This window comes from Lynx rufus, unplaced genomic scaffold (assembly GCF_022079265.1).
Source record: "Lynx rufus isolate CCGP_SWC_20201006 ecotype Redwood Valley unplaced genomic scaffold, mLynRuf1.p SCAF_4, whole genome shotgun sequence".
NCBI lineage: Eukaryota > Metazoa > Chordata > Mammalia > Carnivora > Felidae > Lynx > Lynx rufus.
The window spans coordinates 23,808,783-23,821,091 of NW_025814856.1; the positions used below are offsets into that span (position 1 = coordinate 23,808,783).

General features: G+C 36.8%; 1 protein-coding gene across 1 annotated transcript in view; it reads right to left on the reverse strand.

Moving 5' to 3' along the window:
* ERC2 (ELKS/RAB6-interacting/CAST family member 2) overlaps nucleotides 1-12,309 on the reverse strand; it is a 723,468-nt gene that overhangs the window by 461,088 nt on the left and 250,071 nt on the right. The window contains exon 3 of the mRNA XM_047097449.1: nucleotides 8,190-8,264. Coding sequence (XP_046953405.1) covers nucleotides 8,190-8,264 — 75 coding nt within the window. The remainder of the gene's footprint in view (nucleotides 1-8,189; nucleotides 8,265-12,309) is intronic.

Below are 12,309 nucleotides of genomic sequence, written 5' to 3' on the forward strand. Positions count from 1 at the left end.
ATATTTTGGGTTTTTTAATACCATCATAAATAATATTGTTTTCAAATTTTCCTTGCGTAAATGTTTGTCATTGGCATGTAGAAATATGATTCATTTTTAAATACTGACTAGCTACCTAGCTAAGTTCATTTACTAATCTAATTGTTTATATATGAATTCATTGAGATTTCTTACACACACAATTACGGTGCCTGTGAATAAAAGTAGTTTTATTTCTTCCTTTATAATTCTTATACTTAGGATGTCCATAACATTATGGAATAGAAGTGACAGTAACAGGCATTTTGTCTTATTTTTTATATCATAAGGAAAGCTTTCAACATTTTATCATTAGGTATGATGTTGATCATAGTTTTCTAACAGCTATTTCTTATTAAATTAAGAAAATCCTCTCCTTCTAACCTGAGTTTGATAAAAAACAACTTTTTTTTATATGGTGGATGTTGCATTTATCAAATGATTTCTCTGCATTTATTGAAATTACATTTATTTTTCTCCTTTATCCTATTAATGTAGTAAATAACATTAAATGGGGCACCTGTGTGGCTCAGTTGGTTACGTGTCTAACTCTTGCTTTCAGCTCAGGTCATGATCTCACAGAGAGATCTCCCTTGCGAGATCAAGCCCCATGACAGGCTCTGCACTGACAGTGTGGAGCCTGCTTGGGATTCTCTCTTTCTCTTTTTTTTTTTCTCTCTCCCTCTCAAAATAAATAAACATTCAAGAAAATTAAATACCATTGACTGATATCCAAATATTTGTCCAACCTTGCATTCTTGGAATAAGCACAACTTGGTCAGGTCCTTTAACTGTCACTGTGTTCAGTTCAGTAGGATATTTTAAATCCACGTTTACGAAAGAGACTGCTTGCAATTTTATGTAGTGACTTTGTTGGGTACTGATATCAAGGTTACAGTGGCCTCATAAAATAAGATAGGAAATGTTCCCTCTTCTTCTAGTCTCTGGAATAGTTTCTGTATGACTAATATAATTTTTTCTTCAAATCTCAAATGTTTAGTAACATTCACTGAAGAAGCCATCTGGGCTTGAAGGTTTTTATGTTTGGTTTGGTTTTTGGATTTGGGCATTGCTTTGCGTGCGTGTGTGTGTGTGTGTGTGTGTGTGTGGTAAGATTTTAGATATAGAATCATTTTTCCTTAATGTACAGGACTACTCAGATATTCTATTTCTTCTCAGGCAGTTTTGACAAGTTGTGTTTTTACAAAAACTTACCTAAAATTTCTATTTGATTATCATAATGTTGTTAATAAAATCCTCTCATATTTTTAATGTCAATAAGATTGATGGTGATGCCCCCTTTCAATCATGATATTGGCTATTTTCCTCAATGAGTCTAACAAGGATTTGTTATTTTTGTTCCTCTCTTCAAAGAATCAGTGTTTGGCTTTGGTGTTCCCCTCCAGTATATGTTTGGTTTCTATTTCATTCATTTCAGCTTTTTTTATTTCTTTTCTCCCACTTTCTTATGGTTTTATTTGACCTTCTATTTTTTTAAACTGCAAGTCTTTCAACCAAACTGAATGACTTGCTCTCCCCCACATACTTCTTATATTTTCCAGTCTCCTTGCCTTTACTCATACAGTCCCCATTGTTTATAAACCATACCCTTCCCCTTTTTAAAATCATGCCAACTTTTCAAGGCTCTCCTCAAATTCTACCTCCTCCAGGAATCATTCCCTGCCCCTCTCTCATTTGATATCCTTTGAGCCCCTGCAGCACATTTTGCCATTCTTAGGTCACTATTTAGATCCTATCTCATATACTTCCTTCCATTAGCCTCTTAAAAACTGAGTGTTCCTGCACCTGCCTGCCTCAGTCAGTGGAATGGGCAAGTCTTGATCTTAGAGCTGTGAATTCAAGCCCCATGTTGCAAGCAGAGATTACTTTAAAAAAATAAATTTAAGGAGCACCTGGGTGGCTCAGTCGGTTGTGTCTGACTTCAGTTCAGGTCATGATCTCTAGGTTTGTGAGTTCAAGCCCCGCATCCAGCTCTGCACTGACAGCCTAGAGCCTGCTTCGGATTCTCTATCTCTCTCTCTCTGCCCCTCCCCTGCTCACTCGCTCACTGTCTCCCTCTCTCTCTCTCTCTCTCTCTCTCTCTCATAAATACATAAATAAATAAACAAATAAATAGGCATTTAAAAATAAATAAATAAATTGGGGGTGCCTAGGTGGCTCAGTCAGTTGAGCACCCAACTTCAGCTGGGGTCATGATCTCACAGTTTGTGGGTTCGAGCCACACATTGGGCACTGTACTTACAGCTCAGAGCCTGGAGTCTGTTTCAGATTCTGTGTGTGTCTCTCTCTGCCCCTCCCCTGCTTATGCGCTCACTCTTTCTCTGTCTCTCTCAAAAATAAACATTTAAAAATAAAAATAAATTTTAAAAAAATTTTAATGAATGTTCAATTTTTTTTTGAAAGGTCCACCATGGTGCTGTGCACAAAACAGCTACTCAGTAAACACAGGTGTCTGTGATTCAACTTCAGGAGTTAAATTCACACAAATGAAACCTGTTCATAGCAGGAATTATTGACTGGCAACTCAAATATTCAAACACATCATAAGAAGAGTTTGGGCAAAAAAAAGAAAGAAGTCTCATCATTTTTTTAAGTCTTCCTTGCTTCCAAATAACAACTATATATCATCCAGAGCTAACATTTAACTTGACATTTTGCTTTTTCTGGCTATCACTTAAAACCCACATTTTTTTCCCTTATTTAAGGAAAATAGTTAAATGGGACAAAGTTTTTTTTTAAGTTGAAAGATGAGAAGATGAAGAAATTTCTCAAGAAAAAGAAATAAGCTAAAGGATAATTTCTGGTATCGTAAATGGATAGCACAAATCTAAAACACAGGGCTTTGCAAGTTTGAATGAGTTATGCTCCAACTGTTATAAAGACTTCAGGGCAAGACTTAAAACTCAAGGGGGAAAACAGGGCATATGTTGGCTGTAGGGTACATATTTGGAGCCCTATTTGGAGGGATGAAAAAAGTGATGACTCTTGCTTGGTAGCACAAAGCACAACATCACACCTCCCCAAAAATATCAGAGACCTCTTCAGCTCCCATGAGCTGCCTCAACCTGTTCTATGATACAAACTCCAGTGCATAATTTCCAAAGTACGTTTTCAGAGAAAAACCAGTTGAACCTATGGGCTCTCTTCAGCAAAAGCAGAATGAAGGAGTAGAAAGTATTGAAACTCTGGAGGAAAAATCTATATTCAGATTTCAGTTACCAGCTGCCTAGATGTAGGACCTTAGCAGGTTGCTTATCCTTCCTAAAGCACAACTTTCTCATCTGTGAAATGGGGCTAATTATGCCTACTCACAGGTTATTATATGTCAGGTGCCCTACACCATGTGTGATCAGTGGTATTCAGGCTGTGGGTTGTCACCAGTGGTGCAAAGTGGTATTTTTGTTCTTATTCTTTTTAACAGCCACAGAGTGGGGCAAAGTTTTAAAGTTTAAAAGCCACCATAATGGCTGGCTAGAAAAACTGGGCTTGAAACAAATTTCCTATGAACAACTCATCTTGGGAGAAGAACTCATTCTAAGTAGAGTGCAGTGTTTAGACTCAAACAGGTAAGAGTTCAAAAGACAGAAGAAATAAAGCTAAGGAGCTTAGAGCCAAAGAAAACGTTTCGGCCACGCAGTGATGTTCCTGACTAGATCCCAGGACTCAAATGAAGTTCATACTGGGAACTGGGATGCATTCAATGGCCTAGGTTTGAATTTGAAATCTCTCCTTTCCTAGCTGTGTGATCTTTGGAAAAGTTGCCACTGTAGCTCTTACATTCTCCATGTTCCAGTGCATCCCTTCCATGCCTCACAGAACTGAATTGGCAGAATTTGACCAAATACCAGTGTATCTTTTAAAAGAAATTTAATGCAACTGCAGATCAGCTTCACCCCATGCGGAAGAACAGCAGTCATCTGCCTAAGCACAAAGACAAGTCTTGGTCTTTAGTTTAAATACCAAAAGATCAACCTCACCACTGGAGTTTAGCACCTGAATGCAAAGTCATAATCTTTGATCAACAGTACAACTACAAATCAGCAATTTGGTCAAGTTCAAGGTTGAATTGCTCACTATTCATCTCCCATAGAGAAGCCTGATGAGGACAAATATTACTGAAGAAGAACCATTTATGACATACAAGTACCTGGCTGGTCATGTGACTGGAAAGCTATATACCCACAATCCTCACTTCAGTTACCACAGAAATACTGTCATCCAGTGATATTATGCCCCTAGCTTCTTAATCCACTTTAGATAACAAGTTCACGAGATCAAATACATTTTCTGCAACTTTTACTAAATCCCTTAATGTCACTCATTTAGATCCCATCTGATAAATTCTGCCAAAGTTAGTGCAAGTATAACGTTTGTTTTTCTTGATGAATGAATGCCATTTAATTTATTAAGCAAATGAGAACTAAAAGGTTTTATGTATTATCCTTTTAGCCTCGGTGGTTAAGTTTAGAGTGAAGTTTATGTTCCATCTCAGTAATTATCATTATTCTGGGATTGGTTTCTTTTTTTTTTTTTTTTTGCATTTTCTTAAAATACAATTTTCTCCCTACCCTTTCCTTTTGTGACTGTTAGAGCTGCTATAGCCATCTTGCTCAGACAGGCAGACTGGGACTGTCTGAAAATGAATTTACATGAAGGAAGCCAAACTACAAAATGGAATGAGAAAAACTAGAATCCATTAACATCTTTTGAGTCCCTGGATCAAGCTATGCCTGAAGAAATACCTTGTTTTTCTCCAGTTGAGTGAGCCACTAAACTTTCTTTTGGTTTTAGCCATTTTGAATTAGATTTTCATTCACTTGGAAGTTCTAGCTAACAAAGAAAACAATTTTAAGATTATCTGACAAGTACTCTCATTACTGTAATTCATTTTCTTAAAAATAAACTGGGTACAGTTTTATGAATGAATGTAAGAAAGTGAAATTTTTGGACATCATCTTTATGTCATGTCAAATTTATAATAAAAGCAGGTTAAAACATTCTTTCAAAGGATCAACAGCACAGGGAAAAAAGGAGGGAAAAAGCTTTTCACTACCATTTTTATTGACAGTTCTCCTTAAGAGCAGAGAAGAGAGGCTTAGTAAAGAATCTTTAGACACAAAAGTAAGAAAAGGAGGAGAACAGCACCATCTAGAAGAAAACTAATTTCTCTGAGAAACACACACAGTGTTCTAGTGCAAACCTGAAACATACCTGCCAGAGCAAATCGGGATCAAAGTTAAAACTTGGAGCTCCCTGCAAGAAGATAAATCACAAATAACTTCATTCATTTTGTTTCCTTTCATTTCCATTCAGGTGACTTTTTCCCCCTGGCTCAATTGGCTACAGGAGATGTGATGGCTGCAAGAGAATTACTCCCTCTTTGATGCTGGCAGATTGCCCTCCTCAATGCTTCTCCACAGAGACACATTTTCACAATTGTACAAGTCCAGAGGGGCACGTACAGATCTCCTAGAACTACCAGACCCTACTTCTAAAACTGCTTGAATTAGGGCAAGGTTTCACAAATTTTCACTACAAACAACTTTAAGTTGATGCAAAGTGTATGTGTGGAAAAAATGAGGGGTCAGAAGTTCACCCTCAGTTTCTCTAAGAAGCAAGGGACTAGTAGAGGTAATTTATTAGCCCTTAATTCATGTCATCTCCCTGAAACTACAGGTCAAATTTTCTCTAGGAAAGTTCCTTTTAACCTTAGATTTTGAGAAGGCACTAGATGACACCAGTATTTACCCAAAGGTGTTTAAGTTCAAACACAATGGCGTCTCGAGTTCCACCCACCAGGTTTAAGGGTCAGTTATATTTGATAGTCAACCCTAAGGCTTGTAAAATATGGGTTTCTAATATTCCGTCCAATTTCACAGGGATGTAATATAGAAAATCAGATGAGATCACAGCCTCTGTCACAAGATACACACATGGCTGAAAAGATGACCCTCTACCATCTGCCTCCATAACTCAATTTATGTATGGTAAGTATAGATGCTAATGGGACCCAGACTTCACTGACAAAACAGAAGGCAGTGCTTGGTAAATTAATACACATCCAAAACAACAACAACAACAACAACAACAACAACAACAACAGAAAAACGCCTGGCTCAATTCCCTGACAAGTGTATTGATCATCATTTGTCCTAAAAATGTGTTTTATAAGCCAGCATCATGGGCATCCATAAAAGAAAAACTCCACACTCAATTTACTGATAATATATGAATGTGGATTTGCCCTAAAAATCATGTTTTTATGGCTTCCCATATAGATAGCATAAATGGGTGTATTTATTTACTATTTTACTGTTTTCAAATAAAACATATGATATGAGAAATAGTAGAAATTAAACAGATTTTCTACTTCTAAAAGTCACCAAAAAGTATTAATTGTCTGAATAGAGACCTTTACAAAGATAATGCCCAATGCACTGGGAGAGATGTCATTCCTGATTTTTCTAAAGATTCCTGGAATTCACTTTTTAAAAAGAAAAGATACTTTGGAAATACATTCTATATACATCCTCTTTTCCATTAGTAACTGTGCCACAGACCAGAATGGCAGGCATGCAGGTGGGTGGAAGAAACATTGAGTGACTCTTTACAAAAAAATAAAATAAAATATTTTCTCTTTTTTCTTTTCTTTAAAAAAAAAAGAGAGAGAGAGAGAGAGAGAGAGAGAGAAACAAAGAAAAAGCCCTAACCAAATTTCAGGTTTGGTTCCAATGTAAAGTGAGGAAGAAATCTCAGTTATGAAACACTCCCCCACAAGTGTAGAATGATAAGTTTCTTTTCAAAACAAGTTCAAATTACATAAATTCAAACTGAATTGATGAGCCAAGATTAGCAAGTATTGTTCATTCTTATTGGCATTTGGTTCCTTTGATGATATTTTTCAAACCAATTTGCTGCAAATGCATTATGAGTGCCTTGACGCATGTAACCCCACTCAGGGGACATACAGTTTTAAAGCAAATGTTCTACATTATTTCCACAAAAATTCACTTGAAGACATTGTCATTGACAGAAAGAAAGAAAGAAAGAAAGAAAGAAAGAAAGAAAGAAAGAAAGAAAGAAAAAAGAAAACACCTTAAAAAAAATCCTAAGTCAGAACTGTACATGCCAAAAATTCAATAGCTGGTGTTAATTTCTTTTTCTCCAGGACTTAGGGATTTTTTGGCAGACAATTCAAAATCATACACTATAAAAGACAGAAAAATCATTACCCTATCAGCAAGTTTCGGAATTCTCTTGTAGGCTAATGGTGACCAGCAAATTCTCAAGTGTTAAATTCAAGTATGGAATTATCAGATTGTAAACATCACTGTTATGTTTTTCTTCATGAAACAATTTAAATCAAGAATTATTTACTCTTAAGATAAACACTATTTGCTTCCCTCTGGCAAACACTGAAAGTAAAAAACCTTTATTTACATTTCTAGATACTGACAAAGCAACGGGTTTCATTTAGATGTGTTTCTTAATCATACATCATGGCTTAGCCATCATCATTTATTTCATTATTCTTTAAATGTCCTAAATCCATCCAGGAGGATCTATAATTCTTTTAAATAGCATATCTCTATGCTTCCACAGCTATGTTATGAGTACTTAATAAGTTATTATTACTTCCAGACTTGGTTAGGAGAAAATACTGGAGTCCTGGGAAAGTACTATTCTTTGAAAAGTACATTTTCCTGATAGCACAGTTTTAATTATTTAAGGACTTCATTGAATGTAAGTCAACTTCTTTGCCAAACCTTAGTTTCTTAAGATATCTTTTCATTGTAATGTGAATGAAAAGGGGGAAAAAAATTATTCTAGCTTTAGAAATTTCCTTTTAAAGCACACACAAAACCTCCCCTAGGGTTGAAAGCATTGGCCATGCTCTGGAAATGAACCCACCCCTCCTTTCAGCCAAGGGATACTTGAGTCCTTTATTCTTTTGCCCAGAAAAGGCATCCTAATTAAAGGGCCAATAAATTAAATGTACCCAAGAAAGCAAAAAGATCCAGAAGAAAAGCACCCGCCAGGGTGCCTAGAGAAAAACACAAGGTTCATTTCAAGTGTTTATGTTAGGCACCATCAAGTTAGAACAAACTCCGGAGGCACAGCTGTTTTTGACAAATGTGAACAGCTCCTACCTTCATTTCAATGACAGTCTGGAGAGCCTTCGTCTTGGCTGGCTCCGGCTGAAGTTGGCTTCTTCGGTGCAATTCCTGTGGAGGAACACGATAGAAATAAGCCTGACGGTTCATCCTTCCGTTACACCATGACCTTTACACAGGTACCACACAGCCCACCGGGTGCAGGTTTGCTGTGCACAGACATAAACAAGCCACAGGTGCCTCTTCCCCCACCCTCTTTAGCATCACTCCTGCCTGGAGCCTGCGTTCCAGTGAAAAGCTCCTGGCACATGCGCTATTTCTGAAACTTCCATCAATAATTAATGTCAACTGTGACAAAGCCAGCAAGTAATCATAGTCCAAATACTGTTCAACACTGGGGCTGTTGCCCAGCCATCAAATCATAATTTACTAAATTACATTTCTCTGTGCTCCCAATACAAACACAGCATGGAAACGGAGGAAAGAAAATGACTAACGTGGTTGCAAATCCACTGCATGCATGGCATTTTGCTACTGAGGTAGGTTTGAAATGAGCAATTTAAAACCTTTTCAGTACAACTGTGTTACTTTTTGGAGTGAACTGATGTGATGAAACCCTGTGAATATCTTGCTTCCTAATTTACAGTTTCGGTCCTTGTTCAAAATCACATCTGTGTGTGATATGTTTATACACTCATGATGCCAAGAAATTAAAATTGGCATTAATATCAACAGTGTTAGAGAGGATACAAAAATGGTTAAAGCCAGATGCAGACCCAAGAACTTCTGGAATATGACAAATATAACTTCAGGTAAAAAGCAAGCAACATAACCACAATTTTAACCTTGAAGGCTCACTTTTTTTATGCCTCTTCTCCAAAGAACAGTTCTGTAAAGACTTTGAAAGTTGCCTTGGCAGAAGAAGACATAAAGATAAGATTTGTTCAGTTTATACTTTGATTTTCTTAGTAATAATTATAAACAGTTTTATGAAAGCAGCCAATGAGAGGAAAAAACAACAGTGCTCACACATGTCCATGCCACTGATACTAGTCACCTATGGAGTAATTTCATAAGATTTATTTGCTTCCAGAAAAATCATTTAAATTCAATATGAAGTAGCTCTAGGACTTCACATTCCACTGGGCCACAGACATTAAAAATGAAAAGCAAACAAACAAAAAACTACCTTGGCTTTAGGGAAGAGAACTAACATGATTTCTAGCTTTTCCAAGGAAAGGTATTAAAATTAAATCTCATTCCACCACTACCGTCTACTATCATCACCATCTCATAAAGACAGAACATATTAATGTAAGTATTGCCAGAAAAACAGAATTCCACAATAAAAGATAATCCTTCCCAGGATAATAAAACAAGCAATCTTTGCCCATATCCCATTATATTGTTCTTATTTGCCAGTGGCCCAAGAAGACTTGGTCATGGAACACGGTGCACATGTCTAGGAACCAGCCCTGGAAAATCACCACTACAGCTCTGGAATACAGCATATTTTCTTCCCAAAGTCATCACTGGCACACACCAGCAAACTTGTGCAAAACTACTTCTCAACCTCCAATTTGAGAAGAATTTGAATTAGTGCTTCCTAATTATTCAAAATGGTCTCACAAAGACATTTTTTCCCTAACATATCCTTGGAAGATACAGAGTCAAGTATTACCAAACCCATCTTATGAATAGAGACAGAAAGAAAGCCTGTGTCCTTTTGGAGGCCCTGGTCTAAAATAACCCAGCAATACTGGTCATTTTTAGGCTGCATGGTAATGGCAGAAATTTTCTGAAGGAATGACCTTAAAAGCAACTTCCCTTCTGTGTCTCCCTCTCTCTCTGCCCCTTCCTACTCTCTCTCTTTTCTTTCTTTCTTTCTTTCTTTCTTTCTTTCTTTCTTTCTTTCTCTCTTTCTTTCTTTTTCTTTCTTTCTTTCTTTTCTTTCCTTCCTTCCTTCCTTCCTTCCTTCCTTCTTTCTCTTTCTTTCTCTCTCTCTCAAAAACAATTTAAAACACATTTTTAAAAAATTAAATAAATAAAAATAAAAGGGGCGCCTGGGTGACTCAGTCAGTTGAGCATCCAACTTCAGCTCACGTCATAATCTCACAGTTCGTGAGTTCCAGCCCTGCATCAGGCTCTGTGCTGACAGGTCAGAGCCTGGAGCCTGCTTCGGATTCTGTGTCTCCCTCTCTCTCTGCTTCTCCCTTTCTCCCTCCCTCTCTCTCTCTCTCAAAAATAAACCTAAAAAAAAAACAAAAAATTATACTATACTTATATTATATTATATTATATTATATTATATTATATTTTATTATATTTTATTATATTTTATTATATTTTATTACATTATATTATATTACATTTTAAAAAGCAGCTTTCCTTTATTACCTACAATGTCCCTGGCACTACTTCTCTCTTTTTTTTTTCTTAATTTTTTATTTTTTAAAATTTACATCCAAATTAGTTAGCATATACTGCAACAATGATTTCAGGAGTAGATTCCTTAGTGTCCCTTACCCATTTAGCCCATCCCCCTCCCACACCCCTCCAGTAACTCTCATTTTGTTCTCCATATTTATGAGTCTCTTCTGTTTTGTTCCCCTGTTTTTATATATTATTTTTGTTTCCCTTCCCTTATGTTCATCTGTTTTGTCTCTTAAAGTCCTCATATGAGTGAAGTCATATGACTTTTGTCTTTCTCTGACTAATTTCACTTAGTATAATACCCTCCAGTTCCATCCACATAGTTGCAAATGGCAAGAGTTCATTCTTTTTGATTGCCGAGTAATACTCCATTGTATATACATACCACACCTTCTTTAGCCATTCATCCATCGATGGACATTTGGGCTCTTTCTATACGTTGGCTATTGTTGATAGTGCTGCTATAAACATTGGGGTGCATGTGTCCCTTCGAAACAGCACACCTGTATCCCTTGGATAAATGCCTAACTACTTCTCTTTTTCAAGCCTCAATATCATGCTATGGAGAATCAAACCTCTGTGTGGTGAGTCCAGTTGGCTACTGGTAAATATTTATTTAACAACCAGCACCCACCATGGCCAACTTCAAATTACCTAAGTGGTGTCACTGAATGCAAAGTTGGGAAGAGAGGCACAATAATACCCTATTGTACAGTATTTATACCATATGGACCAACTACATGTAATAACATCAAGAATACTGTTATCTGTGTTCATTTTACAGATAACAATAAAATGTAACAAAAAAATAGGAAATTATGAGTTTTAATACAATGTTTCTTTTTTAACTTTTTTTAATGTTTGAGGTTTGTTTTTTTGTTTCTTTGTTTTTGTTTTTGTTTTTGTTTTTGTTTTTGTTTTTAGAGAGAGAGACAAAGCATGAGCAGGGAAGGGGCAGAGACAGAGGGAGACATAGAATCTGAAGCAGGTTCCAGGCTCTGAGCTATCAGCACAGAGGCTAATGCAGGGCTCAAACCTGTGAGCCATGAGATCATGGCCTGAGTTGAAGTCAGACACAAGTGACTGAGCACCCAGGCGTCAATTTATATATTTAATTTGTAACGTCAGCTGTTAGAACAAGTTTCCAATTTTGACTTTCATGGACCAGTCCAATCCAGTTCCAGCATACCACTGGGTGAATCACATAAGGAATTCAACCTCCAAAGAAAGCTTCTTTAGCCCTCAATGTTACTTCCAAGATTTTTGGGAGTACACGCTGGACTAATAAAATTTCACAGATGAAAAAATGGACAGTAAGTCACTTGTCAGAGTTCCTCCATAGTAAGGGGTAGAAGAAAAACACTTCACATGTCACTAATCCTGATCCATATGTATCAAAAGCATCTTAATGAGGGGCACCTGGGTGGCTCAGTCAGTTGAGTGTCCGACTTCAGCTCAGGTCATGATCTCACGGCTCATGAGTTCGGGCCCCAGGTCGGGCTCTGTGCTGACAGCTCAGAGCCTGGAGTCTGCTTCTGGTTCTGTGTCCCTCTCTTGCTCTGCCCTTCCCTCATTCATGCTCTGTCTCTCTTTCTCTCAAGAATAAATAAAACATTTAAAAAAACTTTTTAAAAGCATCTTAATGAAAAAGTCTGAGAAACGAATTCATGGTAATTTCATACCATAGCCAAACCAAATTCCAGAATAAAAATCATAAGATAAT